The 23905-nt window shown below is 37.7% G+C and overlaps 3 protein-coding genes across 4 annotated transcripts in view; 2 read left to right on the forward strand and 1 right to left on the reverse strand.

Moving 5' to 3' along the window:
* LOC117123754 (iduronate 2-sulfatase-like) overlaps positions 1-6047 on the forward strand; it is a 6738-nt gene extending 691 nt beyond the window's left edge. Inside the window, exons 2-7 of the mRNA XM_033269765.1 lie at positions 1083-1237; positions 1687-1864; positions 2135-2223; positions 2436-2828; positions 4451-4577; positions 5190-6047. Of these exons, the coding sequence (XP_033125656.1) occupies positions 1083-1237; positions 1687-1864; positions 2135-2223; positions 2436-2828; positions 4451-4577; positions 5190-5929 (1682 nt within the window). The 3' untranslated portion in view covers positions 5930-6047. The remainder of the gene's footprint in view (positions 1-1082; positions 1238-1686; positions 1865-2134; positions 2224-2435; positions 2829-4450; positions 4578-5189) is intronic.
* Positions 6048-7223: 1176 nt separating this feature from the next.
* On the reverse strand, positions 7224-14316 carry LOC117123764 (solute carrier family 25 member 43-like). The gene is made up of 4 exons (XM_033269777.1): positions 13653-14316; positions 12773-12945; positions 11865-11999; positions 7224-8401 (listed from the first exon to the last, which is right to left on the reverse strand). The coding sequence occupies exons 1-4, from the start codon at positions 14170-14172 to the stop codon at positions 8234-8236; spliced, it is 996 nt and encodes a 331-aa protein (XP_033125668.1). The 5' UTR covers positions 14173-14316; the 3' UTR covers positions 7224-8233.
* A 41-nt stretch (positions 14317-14357) lies between these two features.
* LOC117123738 (ufm1-specific protease 2-like) lies at positions 14358-22072 on the forward strand. Of its 2 annotated transcripts, none has more exons than XM_033269746.1 (12): positions 14358-14453; positions 14994-15147; positions 15790-15887; positions 15983-16190; positions 16764-17008; positions 17203-17281; positions 17677-17928; positions 18049-18195; positions 18913-19190; positions 20090-20192; positions 20601-20725; positions 21535-22072. In XM_033269746.1, exons 1-12 carry the CDS (start codon positions 14409-14411, stop codon positions 21619-21621), a joined length of 1821 nt encoding a protein of 606 aa, XP_033125637.1. In that variant the 5' UTR covers positions 14358-14408; the 3' UTR covers positions 21622-22072. The 2 variants fall into 2 exon arrangements, with proteins under 2 accessions (XP_033125637.1, XP_033125646.1); XM_033269755.1 differs by having other exon boundaries at positions 14420-14558.
* The last annotated feature ends 1833 nt before the right edge of the window (positions 22073-23905 follow it).

Genomic DNA, 23905 nt, shown 5'->3' on the forward strand with positions numbered 1-23905 from the left:
GGTGCAGTACTGGGTAATAAAACATATACAAGCGTTAGTTGGCGTCCTACACTAGCTGCGTAGAGCGTATCGTTTTTTTACGCTCCCAATGAGCGTTGTTGGCTCTCTTGTTCTATTTATACTCTTTGGCCTAGCTCACATATAGAAAAATGGATGATTATTATGCTGCGTTCGCATCAAGGCTGATTCCGGTCCTGAATCTGGAGAGAAAATCGTGAAAAATGGGTTCAGTGGTAAAGAATATGACCGTTCACATCAAAATCATACGATTTTAAATTCCAGATCTGGACCGATGGATCTGAGAGCCAACCAATCAGCAACAAGCTTGGTTGCTTCGAACCAATCGAACGCATACGTACTTAACCCGAACTACCATGTTCTGTGCGTGATGTGAACGGCCGACATGATATTTTCTGTTGTTAGTATTGACACTTGTGAAATATAATATTTCATAGGAATTATTTCAAATCTGTTAAATGATTATGACCGAGATTTTGACAATTAACAAACATATCTCAGGCCTACTCGATCGATCACAGTGTGCGAGATGCGAAGTACAAAAACCAATTTAATTAGAGAGGGCGCACTTTATTGACTATATAAAGTATACATAAATGAGATTTACAACCTCTGAATTTGCCTAGTAACGAAGAATTTGTCAAGAAAATGATCTATGATTGAAAAATACAGTTAAACTTGCCTAAGTCAACTTTGCCTATGTTGAATAATTTCTAAGTCGATCTAATTTTACATGCCAAATTGTTGTGTTTTCAATTAATTAGCAATCTGTAAGTCGAACAATATTTCAATGGCATTTTGGATTCGACTTAGGCAAGTTCAACTGTAGTCTGTGTTTCTCATTTTTTAAAATCTTTTGCGTAAAACTAAAATTTATGCCAATATTTTTCCATTGTTTGTAATAAATAGAGTTATGCATATGCATTTTTTCTGAAAAACAATCTTTTTAGTGAAATTTTGCTGGGAATGGGGCTTTAACAATAGAGATTAATTTCTCAATTCTCTCTCCATGCATTGCTTTCTATTAAATCTACAGTTTTTAACATAAATGAGTGTTTTTCCAGTTTCAGAAACATCAAAATCTGAAAAACCGAATGTGCTTTTCATCGTCATAGATGACCTCCGACCTGCTCTCGGCTGCTTTGATGACAGAATTTTGACTCCAAATATTGATCAGCTTGCCCAACAGTCAGTGATATTCACTCAAGCCTATGTCCAGGTTGGAATTTGCATAAATAATTAATATAATGTGTCAAGCAATGTGAATGTAACAGCCATTGTCAATTTTAATTCTTTTAAGCCAGGCTCTAAAAAAGAAGTTGTTGTTTTCCATGTGTTTTTACAGCTGATTTTTGTTTGATGAAAAACTTGGGAACAGACCGCCTTTCTGGTGGATGATGAGAGTTTATAGTACAGGGTTACCAGGTAGCACAGACACGAAGGGACCCCTAGGGGCAAAGTACGTCATTGATCTAGCTACCAGTCCACATATCAAGCACCTTTGATCATTCAATTTGGAATTGCTGCTTTATAAATATTTGGCATTTATATTATTACTATTAATGCAGTTCCAATTTAGTGTGTAAGTAAGAGTAGGCTATATTCTGGCAAAAAAATTAAAAGCTACTGTAAATCTATAATGCAATTACTGTTTCATTTGTATTTCAGCAAGCTGTATGTGCCCCAAGTCGCATCTCGTTTTTGACAAGCAGACGGCCAGACACAACTAAACTGTACAACTTTAAATCCTACTGGCGAACATTTGCAGGCAACTTCACAACTTTACCGCAGCATTTCAAAGAGAATGGATATTTCGCAGCTAGTGTTGGAAAAGTTATGCATCCAGGTAATGGATGTTGGGCTGAAGTATGAAAAAAGGTCATTGCACTCTGGGTCACTGGTATGCATAAGTAAAGGGTCTAGTATCCCGCTATCCCTATGATAATAATCAAATGATTTTACCCCGATTCCACAGTAAAGATGTTTCTATTTTACTGACTTGTAATAGGATAACCTCTTGCTTTCTAGCATGGACGCATACCGTAATGCAGATGTGACCAACATACTTTTAAATACTGTAACATGTTAATCAGTACATTATTTTTTCCCCTCATAGGTAAAGCGTCAGGGGGAAATGATGATTACCCGTATAGTTGGTCAATCCCTGCTTATCACCCACCGACACAACTGAACAAAACATCTAAGGTTAGTAAGAGCAAATCTATAACAAAGCTCGTTCAACCGGCTGGGCACATTGAATTAGAGTTTAGGGAGGGGTTTGCGCAGTGTTTTTATGGTTGAGGCTTCATTGAGGTCAGGAGTTCAAATGTGTGAATTATCTGTTTGTCTACAGATAGGAATATATATATATATTTATTTTTAAATGCATAAGTTCTGTTAAATTATATTCCTCCTAGGTTTGTGAGAATCCAGATGGGACCCTCCATGAAAATCTGATCTGTCCTGTTGATGTTGCAAAGATGCCCGGCAAATCGCTACCAGATATACAGAGCACGGACCATGCAATCGAAATCATCAAGAACATTTCTAAACTGACAAAAACTAGCAAAAACTTTACACAACCGTTCTTTTTAGCCGTCGGCTACCATAAGCCACACGTACCATTTAAATATCCAAAGGAATATGAGGAACTGTACCCACTGGATTCCATCTGGATGCCACCCAATAACTTCTTCCCTCCGGATCTTCCAACAGTAGCGTGGGAACCATATCAGATGATGAGGACAAGAGAGGATGTCCAGAGTTGGAATATCAGTTATCCTTTTGGACCAGTACCATTAAAATACCAGGTAATATCTTCACTCTGCTACAGTGGAGTTTGGCACCATTTCTAGAGTCTTGAAATGGGTCTGATGGGGGTGGGAATGTGAAGTGGGGGATCGATTAAGTAAGTGGCGCTGGCTCGCAAAATAAGGTGATGTTTATCTACTTAAAAGCATTTTTTTTTTTGCTTAAACACTTTTAAGGGGTGGGTACGACTGGGGATTCAAGCTTTTTTTTTGGAGGGAAAGTGGGGGGGGGGGGGGGGCGTCATAGCCTTAAAATCCTAGGGTACTAGGTTCAGTTCCTGTAATACAACTCTACTCCCAAAGCCCTATATAGCCTTATAATGCAGCATACGAAGCACCTCTGTCATATGTTCCTTAAGCTCTGTTCAGACTATCAAATTATTATATGACAAAAACATGGTCCTGATGACATCACATCATGACCATTTAAGGACATAAAACAGATTTTTTTTTTGTCAAATAAAATTTGATGGTCTGGACAGGCAATAATTTGCCCATTTTTTAAATGATGAAATAAATTTTTTTTAAATAAAATTGCACCAAACCGATTAAGTTCACATTAGTTGGTCCTGGTCCTTTCTTAACGTTTTCTTGGATCCGTCTGTACTTTGTTTAGCGAACCTGCCGACTGCAAATATTGATGATTACGAATAAAAACAAAATTTTATTTTTAGCCAATTAGCACACCCGCCGCCACGAAAAATGGAAATTTCAGAAAAAAAAATTAGTTTTTTAAAAAATTTTTTACGCCCTCTGCTTCCTTGAAATCTGCAAAGACAAGATATGTATATTTCTTAATAATTATATAAATTTGAAACATTTAACCATCCCATTTTACATTCACCAATAAACCAATATTTTCTCCTCCATCTGGATGTTATTGGCAAAACTATTTGCTAAATATGAAAACAAAATTATATTTTTATTTTGCCGCCCTCCGATATCTTTAAAAAAGTAAGTGCGCTAAACAAGGAATAAAAGAAGTCTCGCCTTATAAAGCTTTAAAATGATGGATCATTTACTGGAATTGAGTTATACTATTGTCAAAGTTATGAATACAAGTATCATGGCTTCTGAGTACTAAAGTGTACAATACTGCCACATTCTTATTCTAATTACAGCAAAGATCTTATAAACACAAGATAGCAATTCTCCAATAATGCATGAAGGGCGCCCTCTTGCTAAACTTTTGAACCTTGACCGCTCTGACCATAGCGTACGCATCGTGACTTTACGACACACGTAACAATTAGTGTCCGATTAACAACGCGCCCTCTCTTTAGAACATAAGGAACAAATTAACATACTCATTAACAAACTTTGGCATAACGCGAACACCCTATCTCAGATCCATGGCAATGGCTAGGTCGCCCTCTCCCAAAAGTTATTACTTTTCTGTGCCACTTTTTTGTTACGCGTAAAATCGCAGAGAATGCCATCTTGTGTTTACAAGACCTTTGATTACAGTTACTCAGTTTAACATTTAGCTGTGGTTTTGAGATGTCATTTCTTGTATAAATAATGAAACAATATACTGTAGTAAGACCAACCTTCCCCTTTTATGGTGGTGTGAAGTGTTGTATTCTGTAGTAGACTTTCAAATAAATGCTTGCTTTTTCCAGCGTCTTATCCGGCAGAATTATTTTGCTGCGACTTCCTACATGGATTACGAAGTTGGTCGTCTTTTATCTGAATTGGAAAAGGCTGGTTTTGCTGATAATACTATCATATCATTTAAAGGAGATCACGGTAATGCTATGTTATATTTGAAGGGGGAGAGGTAACCTGGGGGTGAGGTAACCTGGGGGTAGGAAGTATACTGTGAATATTATAAAGAGGGACCTGGAAATGTATTATCAAATAAAATTCTGTGTATTGGGTAATATGCATTCTTACACACCACAATAGATTGGTGGTTAAGATGCTTGCCTTTCAATCCCAGGGTCCTGAGGTCAAATTCCGAGATTTTTCTCATGATTAAACAATGCCACTCCAAATAATTATTTTGAATTTTAATGTTGTTTTCTTAACTATTTTTACGTCTCTGCAATTTGTTTGTATTTATCCTTTTATCATATCCAAATAATTTAATACTAAGTACATAGACCGTCTGTTGTCAACTGCTGTAAATTAGAGCACAGTTGAATTTTCCTAAGTCGAATCCAAAATGGCATTGGAAAATTTTTCAACTTAAGAAAAAATTTTACTTACAGATGGTTAATTATATAAAAACACAACAATTTAATATTGACTTTAAAATTATTTTACTTAGGCAAAGTTGACTGTACTGTGTATTGCAATGGAGTAAACACAGATAACTAATTTTCAAACATAATTAATTCTGAATACTTAAATTTTTAGGTTGGCAGCTTGGAGAGCATGAAGAATATTCTAAGTTCAGCAACTTCAAAGAGGCAACAAGAGTTCCTTTGTTTTTCCACATCCCAGGAGTCACCACAAAGAAACACAGAAAATGGGGAGAAGCATTCCCACTAATTAACCCACTAAAGGACACTAAACTGAGGGAAAAGCATCTAAAACGCCTAGCAGATTGGATGGCACCTACAAAGCCTTCGCAATCTTCAAAGCTCACCACAGATGCTTTTGTAGAGCTGGTTGATCTCTTTCCAACTCTGGCAGAACTTGCTGGTCTGCGAGTTCCTCCAACATGCCCTCCAAAACCTTTCAAGATAGACTTCTGCACAGAAGGAACAAGCCTGGTGCCTGTGATTAATCAAGTCACAAAAACAAAACCTTCAAATATTATCCAATGGAAAAATGCGACGTTCTCGCAGTATCCAAGACCTTCTGATTATCCGTGTCCGCTGACGGACTTGTCGCCACTTCAGAACATCACAATTATGGGATATTCGATGCAGACCTCAAAGTACCGTTATACCGAATGGATAGGTTTTGATTCCAGCAATTTTCGTCAAAACTGGAATGATGTCCACGCACGGGAACTATACATGATGGATACAGATGAACAGGAGAATTATAATGTTGCGAATCAGGAATCCAGTAAGGAACTTGTAAAAGAATTATCAGGAATATTGAAGGCTGGCTGGCGAAGTAGTTTACCCATATTTAAAAAGAACTGATATATTTTAGTAACTTTTAATGAAAAAGGCAAATAAATAAGCAATATATTACATAACTAGCCAGTTTATTTCTGTCGTTTTATGAATTTTAACAGAATTTTTTAAATTACAGTACACAGTATATATATATTATACAAATATTGACTGCTCATGAGAGGAATAGTGAAATCTATTGCCTGACGTGCAGGGGTGGCGCCAGAGGGGCTGGGGGGCTATATCCCCCCGTCGGGGAAGCATAGGGCCCCCCCCCCCCCGTTGTTGTTGTTGTTGTGTTAACTTTTCATCACAACAACAACCACAATAACAATTATAATAATAATAATAATAATAATTCAATGAGACTAATTAAAAATAATTTGCGTTCAGTTAGGACAAATGCTCATTTAGATAGCCTCATGATGGTAGGAATACATCGTGATAGATGAAGCAACCTCGACCATGACAACGTGGTTGACAGATTTCATGCAAAATTTCCAGAATATAGAATTTCACTTTCAAGAATGAGGATTTGAAAATAAATTAGATGGTTACATTGCATACACTTTGTTTCTTGCTTTATTCAAAATGTTTTGGTTTTGGAAGCTGATGTCAACATTAGAAAGCATAGCCTACATGAAGTCATGTTATAGTAACTCGATGCCTATCAAGTAATAAAAATTCGCCATAATTCATCAAATATCCGTGGCTTCCAGGGGGCTTCGCCCCCTGGACCCCCACCGGAGCCCATAGGCGGCCCCCTGGCCCCCAGCCAAGCGAGACTCGATTCGCTCCACTAGCCCCTCCAGGACCTGCCCGACGCCACCCCTGCTGACGTGATGTGGAGACCATAGCATATCAAGAGCAGTCAATATTTGTTTTGTATAACCGCACGCATAGATTCTAAAAGGCCTAAAGAAAGTAATTAAAAGAGCATATCCACCAAATACTCCTGGCTTACTGCCTAGGTGGTGAAAAACTTTATCTAAAAACCGGCCTGAACAACTTTGCGTGGGCCGGATCAAAATGTTTGGTGGGCCGGAGCTTGAATACCAGGGGTCTAGATTACCGCAGGGCTAATCTCTTTCTTAGCATTGTAGAGGATGCGACCTCTTTACCGTATGTGCATCTCATAAATTGCATAGCAATCACGTTATAAGTGGGGTCTAGACATTATACATCGCAACAGGGCAAAAAATGACTATCATTTAGGGGGATAATAATACTTTTTTTCCCCCAGGAAAAAAGTACTAAATCACCCTAACCTATGTCTTAGGAGTGATGGTTAAGGTATTTCCCGCTTAACCAATCAGACGCCTAGAATCTATGTATGTGGTATATATGTACAATTAACTCATTGGCTGCCATATGGACAGTGTATGTAGGGGTGTTATCATAGGGGAGGGGGAACTTTAAGAGAAAGTTATGGGCACCAAAATCATAAAAAGTACTATTAAGCTATGGGATAGTACTTTTTTGCCCTGCCGCACAATGTGCTATCTCTAGGCTGCGTCGCTATGTAATTTATGACACGCACAAACAGTTTAAAGGAGACAAAACCTCTACGACACTAGGGATTGGGCATTTCATTGCCTTGGCTTGGGAAATAAGCCTACTTTTTTAGGTCTTGTAAACCTATGTATGTGGTATGTAAAACAAATACTGAATGCTCTAGATACGGAGAAAGGTGAAATAAATTTCACCATTCATTTCATGAACTGTCAATATTTTGTACTAAAAGCTGCAGAATATTTTGAATAAAGCTAGTTATGTTTTCATAGGTTTTCACAATATTACTGACAAATTTGATTGCATTCATTTTCCTATCCAGTATAAGTAGACATTTCTTTTGTATGATGTTGACGACAATCAATCACACCCCCCCCCCCCCCCATTCGAAAACTTTGAAGCAAAAAAAATTAGGCTAGGCTTATGCTTATGCTAATACGGTTAACATGTATTCGGGAATCTAAGAAGCGATTTTCTTTCAGTGGGCGTGACCACCGACAATAAATTCCACGCCCCCTCATATTTTGGTCGCGTCCCCCCCCCCATTTTAATACTGCTAGATACGCCACTGCAGTCAAGCGCTACCTTATGCCGGTGGTTTCGTCTATAAATTTTTAAGGATCTTCATTTTGATATAAAAAATGTAATAAAATTTATTGGAATTACAGTACTTTAAAAAAGCTGAATTTGGAGTTTTTAATTTCTTGATTGTAGTTGCAGAATTAAATATTATTTATTTATCACTTATTAAAGTTATAACCTGCAAATTCAGCACTTCATCTCAACGATGAACACCTGTGACAATCACTGACAGTGACATCACCTAAGATGGGCATTCCATTCCTTTAGTTGGTTTGGTTTCAGGCTCTGATCAACACCTGGTACAGGTGTATCATCCCAGTAGCCTTCTGTGTAGCCGTTTTGATGCAGAAATCCCCGTTTGCAAGCTTCAAAGGACATGAACATGAGTCCAGCATAAGGAACTACCTGATGGGCAAAGAGCATTTAACAGTGGTTATGAAATGGCTACAAAAAACATGACATGCGTAAATATGGTTGATGACATCACATCATGACCATATATAGCCAGATGATATGGGCATACAATGGTTATTATCTAGACTATCCAATTATATTTGACGAAAACCTGTGACATGCCTAAATATGGTCATGATGACATCATATGACCATATATAGGACTATCATGACTATATATGGTCATACAAAAGTTTTTTTGGACAGAGCTTTAACAAGAGCATAAATAATAATGATGCAATAGCCCACTTGACAATGGCAATAAATCTGAAAAAAAAAAAAAAAAATCCATTTAAATACTGCTCAATTCGGGGGAGGGGGAGCTCTCCCCGAAAGGGGGTCCTGGCCTCCCGGCCCCCCGCTGGCGCCACCCCTGGTTTTACAGTGGGAGATGGTGACAAGTCCCAATCAAATACGCTAAATGATTGATGAATCAAATATATCTCGTTACTGAGCTGCCACATTGACATCTCAATAGGTACAGTAATTAGTTACTAATCATCATCAATGTAAATCCCCCCACTTGGACCCCCCTGATGGAGAACTTCCAACAACTTTGTCAGGGAAAAATAAAATATTGAATGCAGAAAGTACAATTAAAGCATACCTTCTAAGCTGTCAAACTGTAAGGATTAAAACCTGTTTAGTGCGAGCATTGACAGTTATTGCGCTTGTATGGGTTGCAGTGGTGGTGCCAGCTCTTCCTTAACGGGGCTGATACCTCCGACAGGGGTTATCCTTTAAAGAATCCCATAATTAACACATCATTTTATTATTTTTTAATAAAAAAAAAAAATTCCCCGACAAATTTAATTTTTTCTCCGATCTGTGGTGGGTGGTAGGCATCCCGGGGTTGGGGTGTGTATGTGTGTGTGGAGCTTGGACCCCTCATTGGAGAATTTTTGGCACCGCCCCTGCTTTGATTCATATTTGTAGATCAAGATGAATTATTTATTTAATTTGTAAAGATAACAGAATTCCTGTTTCTTTGATCTTCAAATTTTAAACAAATTTAAATTCAATACTTTTAAAATCTATAACAGAGGCCAATGAACAACCGTTGTACAGTAATACTATGGTAACTAATACACACGCGCACCTTGCACTCTTAAGCCTACGCCCGACGACGGAAAGCCATATCCTAGGCCAATAATTACTAGCCTACCTAGGCCTATGCTGTATTAAAAGGGTGAAAATCCACTAAGTTTGAAGCGCAATTCCTCTATATTCAGTCTTTACAAACATTTTCCCTTTTGAAATACCGTACAACATCTAATGAGCAAGTATACAAAAAAGTTGATCTCGAAATGATGAGGTAAGATTTTATTCCGTAGTGTACTTAGAGACTTTCTGTGGTGGCATTGTTTTCTTCTACGCCAATGACCATGGAGTATTGGTGTGACAAAATATGGATAGACCCCAAAACAACAACAAAACATACAAGATAAGATAGTACCTGTATAATACATACTCCAAGTATTGAAATGCACGCCATCATGTTAGGATTCAATATTACGACATTAATTATGTCATCATCAGGAATACCATACCAGTGGTAAGAAATATGATATAAAAACATACAATTTCATGTTTCGCATAGCGTCGGAAACGCATAGTGTCGGAAACATGCAACTAAAGGAGTACAAAATGGCCGAGTTTTTGACATTTTACAGTGAGATACCCTCCGTAAAAAAAACTCTTCATACTTTCTCTTCTACAGTATATTATTGCAAGATCAGCCTAATAGCGTCGCAAATGAAGGCCCTGACAGAAAACGAAATGACTTCAAAATTCACTCAAAATCATAGTAAGCACTCTCCCTCAGAGAGTGGGCTTAAAATGAGCATTTTAATGGTTATTTTCTGCACTATCAAATTTTATTTTGACAAATACATTTGACATGCCTATGTACTGTATGGTCATGATCGCGCATGGGCATATTACCTTACAATTAACACTTTTTTGTTAGCTAACAACTTTGCAACGACATAGTTTTATACGCTTCAACACAGCAGTTGTGCAATAAACCATTGATTTTAACTCATTAAATTTCTTTAAAAATTAACAATGTTCCCCTGATTGGATTTTTTCGGATTTTCGAATTACTATTTCGTATACAGTTCAGAGCGCTGTTTTCAGGACGAAATTAAGTGGATTGAATTTTTGAATAGTCCACACTCGTTCACATTAAAATAACTTAGTTTATTATAATCCTCAATCATTTCTTAATTAATATCTGTTAAAATTATCACGTATTTTCCCATTTATGGGAATTCAAGTTGAAATATACCATACTTTTAAATCTAATGTAAATATTTCAATTATTTGAAACTCTTTTTTTGAAGAAATAGTGTTTGGTATTTCTTGAAATATAAATGTATCAGCTTCAAAATGGAAATGACTGCGCAGCCATAGTGACTGATTATAAGTAGTGCGCATTGAGAAAAGAAGGTACTCTCCATTTCGCTTTGTTCAATTTTTTAGTAAACTGAGCCTGCTGAGCATTTGGTGGCAGGGAATACATTAGACTTCAAAGGCATTGTGCAAATATCCTCCACGTGCTGCAGCAGCTTTGTCCTTGGCACATTTGCATAGCGCTGCATGCGAGGAGCTTTTTCGAGTGATTTCCTTCTCATAATACCTCCATGGTTAAACAGCATTTTTAAAATTTGGCCCAAGTAATATAAACATATTTTTCTAACACCCAGATATTGTAACCCAAAACAGGTTTGAAAGTTATTTGAGTTTGAATTCAGTCGAAAACTTTGGTGATACAATCGTATGCCTATCAGCAATTCTTGATAGGCAGTCTACACTTAGGCCTAAAATCGTAACTGTGCGCATGCTCAGTATTACATCATTATGTGAGTAACCAATAACAGACATTATTTTCAGTGTCCAAGAAAGAACAGAATTGTTTCCACTATTTAAAATTGTATCATCACAATTGATTAATGACATAAAAGCTTATAAATTGCCCTTTACATTATTACCAAATATGGAGCCGTTCGCTTTCAAAATGGAGAAGTGCATAGCCTCGGAAACGTGCAACTAAAGGGGTAAAAAATGGACCAAGTTTTTGACATTTTACAGTGAGATGCCCTCCGTAAATTGTAAAAAATGTTCTTTTATCGTTGAAAATTGGAAAAATGTCAATGTAGCATGGATTCTAGATGCCTTACTGTTAATTTTAAGTTAAAAAAATATTTCAAATTTTCAACATATAACAGCTTTAGGCTTGATTTTTTTTTATTTGCTAGTCTGAACAGGGCTTAAATTTAAATATAATTTTTTAGTTTTCTCCATTTTAAAAATAATTTTGCAAAATTTAGGGGGTGCCCTGTCTGGCTGGGCTCACCATGAATTCTTCACTGATGACATTATTCTTAACTAAATTTAGTACTGAATTAGTTACCTTACAAAGGTTTGCGAGGTTCCCGCGCCACAGCCCCTTGTACCCATAATGATCGATTGTACTTGTGAATGCGGATAGCATGCCTTTAAATTTGACATCAACTCCACCACCGTCCCGCATCACAGAACTTTTTGCCTGGAAGATAAAAAGGGAAGGAGCACATTATTCGGGAGTGGTTTTGGCTCAGTGGTTGTGTTGCTCGGGCTCTCAACCGTGTGTATTCAGTTTGTGTTATAGGCAAGGCACTTTACCCGGAAGTACTGTTAAAGTGGATTCCTGTGGACAGATGGGAACCACAGACATTTACCTGGGCAGGCAGATTAAAGAAATGAAAAATTCTGAGATACTAGTATATCTTTGGCAGGTCTTACTAATGTCTACCAGTCTACCAATTCGTGGAAAAGGTGTATTGAAGTAATCTTGGTAGATAGCCTAGCTAATTAGATGCATAGTGCAACAATATAATGATGAAAGCTGAGCTGCAACATTACTGTAGTTTATTATTTATTTCTCTTCGTATTTGAACAGACGGGACTTTGTAGAGCACAAAACATGAACAAACCTCAAATTGAATACTGTATGCATAACAATAAAACATTCATATGCCAACAAACCATAAAGCCATAAAAAACATGTCAGTGTCAATCATACCCACCACCACAGGGAACCCTCAGCACGTTGCAGGGACGACCCAAAAGCAGGCAAATGATAAGGTCATCTCTGGCTAAACAACATAAAAGTACAATAATGTCTTTCACAGCCTTGGAAATGCCATTCCACTCTGGGTCAATGGATTGTGCATTAGAGGGACTTCCAATGCCACAAAGAGTTGGTAAGTTTCTTACTCCTAATTGGAAATTACTGTATGTGGAAGAAGGGTTACAACATCCAAATCCTAAACTACGAACCTGCAGCTTTTTTCGTATGGTATCAAACGGAAAGGAAATTGATTGAGCAAACGCCGCTGCTATGCATCCATTTAAAAAGTTCTGCATCGGTGTCAACATGTACCGCGGCTTGTCACTAAATTGATCCAGAAACTCATATGTTACGAAGGTACAAGCAGTGAATGGAAGGGCACCTTGAAAAGAGAAAAAAATGATGCTGTTAATCATATTATCTGGCTTATCAATATAATTGCACAAAATTGCAGTATAAAATGTTTTTCACTTTTGTTTTATTTAATTTCCAAGAGGGTTAAGCCCCATGAGGACCATGATTTTTTCGGACAAAAAAGGGGGTTATATAAAATTGGGGATCCAAATTTTATGAGAACAGTTTTCAACTGCACTTTAAATGGTCTAGTTTCTCTCAGTGGAAGAAGGGTTTGGTACTGGACTCTGACCTTGGCCTCATGCAGGCTCACTATCTGCCTAGCTCACAGAAAATTATCAGGCCCTCTCAATTGTCTTTACTACCCTAAAGATAGCGCCCCGATTGTTGCAGATTTAGTCCCGGGATATCAAATTGTAGCTTATTAAATATTATCATTATTATACAGCGCAATGATACAGTACATCCAGTGGCGTATCTAAGAAGGTACGCAGGGGATGCACGCTCCCACAAAAAATAATTGTGTTCTCCAGTCGCTCTACCCAAAAATATCTCACAAGCACTGTAGTTAAAAATCACTGTATTTTGCGAGTAGCATGCTCCCTCACCTAATCATTGAGCTAGTATATCACCTTTGCGCACACCCCCCCCCCCCCCCCCCCCTCACAGCATCAGGACCCCATTTGTCTTGTCCTGAATACAAAAGTAAAGTCGTGCTATCTTTCTGTGACTTACCGCAAATCGAAACAAGCATTCCCTTGTACAACGCCAACACTCCTTCTTCCTTGACAATGAGCGAAAATGCATGAACTATGCCACGGTATCTTGCCTTTCTTGGGTGCGTATGCTGCACAATAAGTCTTGTTTTAACCATGTCTGCTGGATACGTGACCACCGTGGCAACAACTCCTCCCAGAGTTCCCGCTGCCATTGAACTGTGCGGTGCCAACTTACCATTTTGATCCGCTAACAAATGTTTGAATTTGTAATATGAAGAAAACTGAATTGCACTGAATGGAGAGAGCCTTAGACACCCTATTAGATTACCTTTCCAGAAAGCCCTTAGGCCTTGGTTTTTGTAAACATTAGCAAACGAATTGAGAAAACCTTGTCTGGTGTCCGTTGTTCCAACCTGTGTCAGGATCTTAATGACATCAAGTGGAGAAACAGCCGTCCTGCTAACTATCCCAGCAACTGCACCACATGAAAAGTTCTGGAAGTCAGTCAGTCTATCATCTCGACCAGCTTTTCCCATTTTCAATTGTCATTGCCTCACCGTTCAATAAAAACAGGTATGAAGCATGTTGTCTAGTATTGTTAACCTACCTAGGCCTAGCCCTATCCAAACCTACAGACAGGAGAATAGTCTTTTAATTTATACTTTGGCACAACACCAGCCTAGCCATCATAACACATGTGCTGTCTGCTGCCATCTATAGTTTGTAATTTGGAACAATCGCGGCGAGAGAGGGCGCCTGTTGTGCAATCAAGATGGCTGCGCCCTGTATTGTTATAAACGAACAAAATATTTTTACGGTGATCTGTTTTTCTTGGTATTCTCGTTCTTTATAGATTACGTTCTATGCTTTAGTATATGTTCTTGATATTATTAGAAGGCCTAGCCTTTTTATTAATTGCATGGTAAGCTCCAAATCTAAAGACATATGGGCTGGTACTGGTATAGGATAGGTAGGCTAGGTATTAATTATTAGGTAGGCCTAGCTAGAGAGGCCTATCCCTATTGTGATGACGGCCTACCCGGCTCCTGAAATGTATATGTAATGTTTGGCCAGGCGGTACCTCCATGATGGCATATGCCCTATGTATGCGGAGGTTACTAATCTTACTACTACTAGGCCTAGGCTATACCTACCCTAACTAAGTAGAAGGGCCTAGGCTAGGAGGGCAGGAATGATCCACTTGTCTGGTTTGTCAAGTGGCAGTTTTGTTTACAGAGAGACAGGTAACTGATTCTCTAGGCCTAGCTATAGTCTATATATAGAATCTACAATTCAATAAAACATTTTAAAATACCCGTGGATTATTAAGTAATTCATTCTATATTTTACATTTCAGAGATTAAACTGTTATCAACCAGAAAATGGGCAAATTGGTTTTCTTCTTGGAAATTACTCTAAAAAGGTCATCACAATATTGTCTTGCAGCTCCTGTGGGTCAAGTGACAGCTTGGATTTGAAGTTTTCAGAAACTATCGAACTACTACCCGGAGGCAAGTCTTTGCTTAATATGACCTGGCGGTGAACCCAGTGCACTTGTTAAACTGTTGAAATTTAGCCCTACGGCGTACGCCTATATCTTTTATTACCTATATGATAATGTTTGCTTAGTGTATTAATATATTATGTGCCACCACCTCCCCCCTGCCCATCATAAATTGTCTTACAACTCTCCAACTATTCCCCGTCCCAAAAAAAAAAAGAAAGAAAAAAATCAACATCTATATCAAATGTCTAAATCCCAGAATTAATTTCTTATATTGTTATTTAGTTAGTGGTTTGGCACTGCCTTAACAGTTTGGTTTTCCAACTTTTATGTCAGGGTTTCAATCTCTTGCTGTGCATTTCACTTGTGTCCTTGAGCAAGGCACTTTATCTGCATTGCTTCTTTCTACCCAGGAGTTTAATTGGGTACCTGGTAGGGTTAAGTGCCAAAATGTGCTGATTAGCTGCTGCAACATTATAAAATTCACGCCCAGGGTGAGCTGAGTTTGAGAACCATATTTTAATCCAATGACCGGGGCAGTGATAATGTGATGTGCATAGAGGGCTTATCATAATGTGCTATATATTAAGTCTACCATTATTATTAGTTTAAAAAGTACTGTACTAAATTTTATTCATGTACATTCTAGGAATAAGCGTTGTTGGAGTCTTGTTTCAAACTCAAGAAGATGCTGACATTAATCTGATTAAACAGTTTTGCCACAAAAATGTTTCTAAAGAATTTGAGGTACAGTAAGTGTAAAGTATAAACATTAAACATAATCATTTTAATAATTCAGAAATGTGTACATACAGCTAATACGCATTTATACTCTTTTCTAGTCACTGTGTAACACAGAATACCTTGTCGTCTGTTGTGTGTCAGAGAATGTCGGTTCAATTATTCCCAAGGAGAATGTGTTCCTCTACAACTTGGAGCAACATGATGTTACGTTAGCGCAGGTGAACGCTGAATCGTCTCCTGTTGATTTGTTGACATTCAGGATAACTGCGGACTTACCCGTAAAGTTTACAACCAATGAGAAAGCAGGTACAGTGGGATGAAATGTGTATCCCCTAATGGACCTTTCAACTATGCCCACCCCTTGGATATTGTTGCTAAGGTCCCACAATGCCCTGTTCTGATTGGTCAGTTGTTTGGTTTGATTGACACCCCGGAAAGATCCATTTCTTCAAGGTTTCTTGTGACTAATCATTTACACACATCATTTCATAATTTTCATAGAAATAAAGTTTATTTAGAAAATCACTCAAAGCTAAAATGACACATGTTATATTTCAAATTTAAGCTCCTCTGCTGAACCTCAAGAAGAGTAACAGAACAGTTAGCTATGCTTTAATATATTAGTTTATTTAATTATTAAATATTATTATTAACAATAATAAAGCTAAAAGTATAGCTAGAAAATATTTAGACTTACAGTCTTTACACTAAAGAGAATGAAATAGACCAAAATACTAAACATCTGAAAAAAGTGGTATGAAAAAGTTAAAAGAAATTAGTACAGAAACCACACCAACATAATGTGAACGTAGTATTAAGATCTTTGCAATCGATTAAAAATTCAATTAAATGAGCTGTTTTTTCTTCTTTTTATTATAGATTTACTTAGCACAGCTATTTCACATATCGCACTTTTGAAGCAGGACATTCAGTCAGACAGAGCAGTCTTTCAGATTAACAACAGCGAAATACTTATGGCGGATGAACAGCTTGAATCACTTCACACTTCACTGGAGCCCAACGACGTAGCAACAAACATCTTGGACCACATTGAAGAGAAAGTGGAGGATAGTTTTAGCAGGATGAAAGGAAAAAAGAGTAAGAAGAAAACCTCTGGTGAACAGGTAGTGCTATTAATTTAAGCTGTATGTTGGTGGTTATGATGTGTTCTTTCAAATTCCAGTATCATGTCTTCAAATGCTATAAGCACCAGAATTTGTTGTCATGTCTATGAAAACATTTGCGCTTTTTTAAAACTCAGTATAAAGGCTTAGGAATGGTTTTGAATTCCAATTGTACATTTTTTTAAATTTTGTAGGTGGTTGATGTTTCATTGATGTTACAAATCACACAGTCACCTCAGAAAGCTGAAGCACCAGTTGCATACTACAAGTCTGGTACGTATTTTATTTATTAAAATAAATAAATAATAAATGAAAGCATTATTATTATATTATTTGTTTCCAGCAGCCATGCCTAATGTGTAATAGAGTGTATCTGACGTTTTTTGTAATCTGATCTGTGGTCTAATTTTTATGATGCTTGCCTTGAGAGCGAGAGGTCGCAGGTTCGAATCCTGTTAGAGGAATTGTAATACACATTTTCTTTATTTATAGAACAACATTCGTTTACTATACAATGTAGTATCATGTCCTTAATATTCGAACACGGTATTTATCTTTCTTTGATGGTTTATATAAATAGGTAGATATTTTTTACCTATTGATCTAACTTTTTCTTTCCTTACACTGTACCTATCTCTTTATTCATCTTTCTACTTCTGTTATTGTAGGATTATCACAAGAAGTTAGTTTCCATCTGCCAGTTAACGCCATCGTTCAGACTCCAGGCTCAACGCCAGCTTGCCGGCTTGCTGGTCTTTTCATCACTTGCATATGTAGACAACTTACTGCTATGACAATGTGTATGCAAAAATACTCAGCAAATGAAATTTGTTTGGCCAGACCGTACCACTTTAAACCACTGGGGTGTGACCCGTTTATAACAATTCTGTATCCAGACGGCAAAACTGATGAGGAGTTAGGTATGTTTATTGTTTGTTGTTTTTACGCCTTTTATCGTGACATGATCAAGTTAAATAGCATATTAAAAAAGGTATAATGAGAAATTCTATTTAATATTTTTTTATCACTCCCATTTTTAGAATCAAAGAGGAGTCAGTTACATGAATTGCTGTTACTCCCTCAGGATAGGCCATTACTCAGAAGGTGCAATGCCTACCGTTTCCCAGCTGATAAGAAGGGCAATGTTTATCTGGAAAATACACATATTGGTCTGAAAAATGATGGATGTAAGTTTTTATTTTCATTATTTATTTATTAGTTTATGATGAAGGCCAAGGATATGCCAAAAAGCAAATTTAATCACTTTTCTAAGTGGCATATCCCGTAAAATATCAGCCCAGGGTCACCCTAACTATGGCCAACTCGGAACAACTGTTCCATTCGTGGTTAGTATCATATGTCAACTTGGGGTTGTACTGTGAATGTTTACACTCTTTTGCGTCTGGTTTTTGTGTGAAATGTAATAGTCTAAGATGTCAAAATTGACAGCTATCATAGCGACCTTGCCGACCCAAGTTCAGTTTACGTTCAGATATGAAGATGAATCGGCCCAGGTCATGTGTTGACTTGACAGTCAGACTAAATTTAGGTCGGCTTAAAATTTATCGATTGTTCATACTTGGCTGACCCTGAGGCAGCACTGAGCCTACGCAACTATTAAGTGTGAATGGGCTCTTAGGAGTGAAGTTGGTCTTGAGAAAAAATTCCTGTTATCATGACAGAAAGTGAACCCTGGACCCTGGGATAGGAAGGCCTACATCTTAACCACAAGCTATTCGATTACACTATATGACTATTCAATCCTCTTCTATATTAAACTGACTCAGCAAGTATCAGGAGGCTTGTAGGATTCTTCTAACTTAATGCATTCCTTCTGGTACCTCAAAAATTAAATAATTCTAAAATAAAGACAGCCCAAAATATTTTTTTTTATTAACTCCCAGCTGATGGCAGCAAAGTTTACCTTGTTCACGGAACATACTCATACCATCACTACATGCAGGATAAATTCAACGACGATAAGTGGGGTTGCGCATACCGGTCCCTGCAAACCATTGTGTCTTGGTTTCGACACCAGGGCTACACAGACGTACCGGTGCCGAGCCACAGAGTCATCCAGCAGACGCTGGTTGATGTCGGAGATAAAGATGCTAATTTTGTCGGCTCTAAGAAATGGATTGGATCTATTGAGGTGTGTACTGTTCTGAACCAACTTCTCGAGGTAAGTTATTATGCTATTTTTCTATTAATAATGATTATATTCTTCTTCTGTGCGCTGTAAATTATTATCCCCGGTCACTAGATCACACACCTATGGAACACATTTTTAGCTCCCTGGGAAGCACACTTCCAAAAGCAGCTAAAGTTAGCTCTTGATGTTAGATCCTACTGGGTACCCACTTATACTCCTGGGTGGAGAGAGGCAAACATAGGTAAAGTAATTTGTCCAGGGACATTGGTGACTTGCACAGCGAAGGCTTTGAACCCTGACCTCAAATGTCATGATTATAATGATGTTACTCTGCTTGGGCAGCACCATGATTTTTTTGGCTTATAATTATACAATTTTCATTTTATGTTGTGCTTCCCATTGTCACTCAAGTCTGTGGAAATTGTAACTATCACTGATTTACCATGCACCTATTCATACTCATTGGTGTATGTAGACAAATGTAAAATAAAGTAACTATGACAAGGCAATCACTGTGTGGGATTCAAACTGTAGACACTCACTGATCAACCAGGTGTCCTATTATACTCCGGGACTAATTGACAAATCACAAGATGATCACAGTCCTGTAGGTTTATTGTCTAAGCTGCATATAACTGAATGCATAATAGCATTCAATAAGTAAATACAGTATGCAAAACGTAAAACCTCTTCCACTTCTTGTGGAGTCAACTTCCCACAAAGCTGTACATTTTATATCTTTTAAGTTCAACAAATTTTATTTCAAACGATGGACTGAAGAAAGACAAGAGTCATGTGCAAGGTTGCAAGAAGTATGATAGACAATGGAATTGAACTGATCATCCTAAAATTTAAAGTATAGCACCCTGCTAATAGAACCATATTAGAAGAATATTGTAATCCATTCTATCTTTCTTCAATGTTGCCAGGTAACCTCAAAGATAATGTTTGTCAATACGGGCTCTGAAATGGCAAACAAAGGCCGAGAGTTAGCTCAGCATTTTGAGATACAAGGAACACCCATAATGATAGGTAGGTACTCCCACCGTAAGTTTCATTAATTCTCATTAAAGAGAGATTATACCTAAGGGATGAATACCCTAGTCTAAAATGTACCAAGTTTTTCCACCACCCAACTCCTCTTCCTCTCATGTGGCCTACTCAGTTGTCTTAAACTTCAAACAAACGAAACATATATATAACTATGGTATATTGGTGTTTATTACTGTAATGGTACAATATCCAAGATGCCTTCAAGGCAGTTATGTCACAAATGCAGACATCTTACCAGCTAGTGCAGTGTAGCAATAGCTTCTGCCAAGTGCATTATGCTTGCCACCCCCAAAACTGCAAAGAAAACAGCCCTATCCAGAGTCCTAAGAAGTTTCCCCTTCCTCAATTATCCTTCTAGGTTTTTGAGTGGCTGGTGTTTCTTTACAGGTGGTGGTGTGTTAGCACATACTATTCTAGGTGTTGACTTCAATGAGAAGTCTGGGGAGATTAGGTTCCTTATCTTGGACCCACACTACACTGGCTCTGAAGACATTAAGGTGATACAGGATAAGGCAAGTTGCTTTATTTTGTTTTTGTTCATTTATGCACATGTGCCAAGGGTTTCCAATTAGTGATATCAATCACTGCCATATTTGATACATGGAACTACCTTAAGCTGTCTACACTATTTGTTTCATGTGCCCATATATGGTTATGATTATGTCATATTACACCCAAGTATGGGGCAACACATTTTTTTGTGACATAAACTTTGATAGTGTAGTGTATTCGGTCATAAAAATCCTATCATTCAGTGGTGGCACTATGGGGCAAGAGGATTGTCCTCCCAGATAGTTTTCTTGCTTCTTTCCCCTCCCCCCCCCCCAACCCATCATTATCATTCGCTTTAATGAAGTTGATGCAGGTCAGTTGCTTCTCATGAATACCAGCAATGTGTTGATTTTTCCCTTATCTTAATAACACTGCTAGGACACATTTCTTGTATTGCCTTTATGATGCAGCAAACATATGGTCTAGAGTCAAGTGAAAATTGCAGCATGTAGACTCTACCTTCCCCCTCCCTTCCCCTCCCACCCCAGATTATAGACGCTGGAACCGCCACTGCTCTCACTTGACATGACTTGAACCCAGGGCACTAGGATTGGAATGCTATGTAAAATCTTCCCCTTAAGAGAATCAAGTTCAATATTTTTAAAACTGCAATTTTATGAGCCAATGTGGCTGTTGACTAAGTTTAAAAATTGTGCCTTTTCATTTATTGTCAACTTTTATTAAACTGGTTTATTTCTTTTAATATTTTCTGCTTATTTATGCACTGAAATACAATTTGAATTTACCTATGTTTATTTCTTCCTTCCAGGGTTGGTGTGGCTGGAAAGGACCGGATTTCTGGGATCAGAATGTATTTTACAACCTGTGTTTGCCTCAGAGGCCGAAGGTTATATAAACCTACCATGTGGAATTAAACATCTATAATTTCTCACTGGTTCTCACTGGCTAAATAGCTATTTTTTCCATGAACCATGCACATCAATCAGCCAAGTGATCAGAACGAGTAAACAAACCCCCATTAAATATGCCCTTGAAACAAAAACGCCAGAGTGGATGGGGGCTTAACCATAACCCAGTTGGCCCTATGTGGCCCGAAGGTAGTAGGGTCCAAAGAGGCCTAGCCAGGGGCCTCGGGTTAATTTATTTCACCACTGAATCTATCACAATTTACTAGACATTATTATAAATAATGAGGTAATATTGTTGACATCAAGTTGATATATGTACAAAATGTTATAAAACAGGAGAAAAAACTTTTAAAAAATATAATTGCACTGGTTACAGGATCATCAGGATATGTAATATACATTATTAAATAATAAATATATTCTTGATTAAGTATGTAATTATTTAATTTTGATTTGATTTTTATATCTAAGCTCATGGACCAAGAATATCATAGTACATATAAGTGGAAATTACTGTCAGCCATCGAAATCCAATCTTTGTGAGTGCTGAACAAAGTAACACCGTCTGCCGATTATTATGAAAGTCTGAGAGACAATTAATATTCGGTGAAGTCTACTTTTTCTGACCAAGATTAGAGGTGGGACCAGAAATCTGCCACATGAAGATGACAAGGCAGGTCCTAGACTTGCCACAAGCCTCTAATTTATTGATTTTTCGTAGTATTACCACATTTCGGAAAGCGCCACCAGCGTCAGTTTGTCAAGAAACTTTTTTGATGCGAATTAATCCAAGAAAAAATTATACTATGAAACACCACGCAAATAGGTATGGAACGCCATTGGTGCCAAAATCGATTTTTCTTTTTTACTGATTAAGACAAAGTTTAGGGACTGGCACCCAGTCTAGGCGGGTCCGAAACCAAGAGGCTGCTTAGAGCTTCAATCAGGGATCGTTTTGGGATGCCCAAAATTTTTGCTTTTAGAGACTACAATCACAATAACTCTGTTTTGTATTTGGTAAAATATTTTTAGTCAAACGAGGAGGGCCAAGCTTGTATGATGGTTTACACTGTACATAATTGAAATCTAATCAACACAAACAAAAGTGATGGCATATGCTAATCCAGCATATTCAAGGTTATTTTGTTGCAAAAGATTACAGTAAAATATTTCAGTAGGTTTTTAGGGGGGGATTTTTTTTATACCTTGTTTAGCTGATTTCTAAAAAAAAAAAAATTATATTTTTAGGCCAATTAGCACACCGAGCACCACAACCTTGATATCTCCAAAAATAAGATATGTATATTTCTTCCTAATTATTATTATTATTATTATTATAAAATTATAAAATTTAATTTTTTTTTTAACCTGCCCTCGATCTTTAAAAAAATAAGTTTGCGAAAACAATATAGGTTTAGAAAAAGTCTCTCCTTAGGGTTCTACATTATAATACTGTAATGCCAAAGATTTATATAGTGTCAATTCCAAATCAATGATCAAAGGGGCTGAGCGTTGCTACAACTGGTCACTGGATAACATACAATTCCAAACCAGCGCAAAGTGCAACCTTCTCTGAGAGGACTGTACCTATTCATGCGTGTGTACTTGGTGCATAAAAACTAGTACATTCAATGCCACAACACCTTACAAAGTACCCATTTGTACTCTTGAGTAGAGATAGACAAACCAGTGGTGGCGCTAGGAATTTGCAGAGGGGTTAAAGTTCCTCGACAAGGAGGTCCACACCCCCCTCGGGAAAGCCTGGCACACCCCTGGTCAGGGAAAATTTAAATTTGTCGGTTAATTTTTTCATTAAAAAATAACAACATTTTGTGTTAATTATGGGATTCTTTATTAAAATATGATAATTTGAAAGAAAATCATGCCTATTAAGTGTCCCCCTCCCAGGGAAGAGCTGGCGCCACCACTGCAACCAATATGATCGCAATAGTATACAACACCTCGAACATACGCTAGCACTGCTCGCAATAAACAGTTTTAAATCCCTAAAATTTGACATCTTAGTAAACGCATGCTTGAAATGTACTTTCAGCACTCAAGATTTGATTTTTCCCCAACGACCTTGCTGGAAATTCCCTGATACGGGGTCCAAGCAAGGGTGCAGAGGCCCCGACGTTGGTCCTTTTCCCCCTGCATCCCCTGCTAGTGCCGCCCGAGACAAACGTAGATAAAGTGCCTTGTGCAAGGACACAAGCGACTTGCACAGGGCGTTTTTTGAACCCTTGACCTCAAGGTTGGAAGTCCACAGGC

This window comes from Anneissia japonica, unplaced genomic scaffold (assembly GCF_011630105.1).
Source record: "Anneissia japonica isolate Jap-2015-1 unplaced genomic scaffold, ASM1163010v1 scaffold169_len739621_cov184, whole genome shotgun sequence".
Classification (NCBI taxonomy): domain Eukaryota; kingdom Metazoa; phylum Echinodermata; class Crinoidea; order Comatulida; family Comatulidae; genus Anneissia; species Anneissia japonica.

Coding starts and splice junctions, on each gene's coding strand:
- LOC117123738 (XM_033269746.1), top strand. CDS start 14,409: ATGGCTGCGCCCTGTATTGTTATAAACGAACAAAATATTTTTACG. Junction 17,009..17,202: donor AGAAAACCTCTGGTGAACAG/GTAGTGCTATTA, acceptor TAAATTTTGTAG/GTGGTTGATGTTTCATTGAT. Junction 17,929..18,048: donor CAAAACTGATGAGGAGTTAG/GTATGTTTATTG, acceptor TCCCATTTTTAG/AATCAAAGAGGAGTCAGTTA.
- LOC117123764 (XM_033269777.1), bottom strand. CDS start 14,172: ATGGGAAAAGCTGGTCGAGATGATAGACTGACTGACTTCCAGAACTTT. Junction 12,946..13,652: donor AATGCTTGTTTCGATTTGCG/GTAAGTCACAGA, acceptor TCTCTTTTCAAG/GTGCCCTTCCATTCACTGCT. Junction 8,402..11,864: donor ACCTCGCAAACCTTTGTAAG/GTAACTAATTCA, acceptor TTTGCCCATCAG/GTAGTTCCTTATGCTGGACT.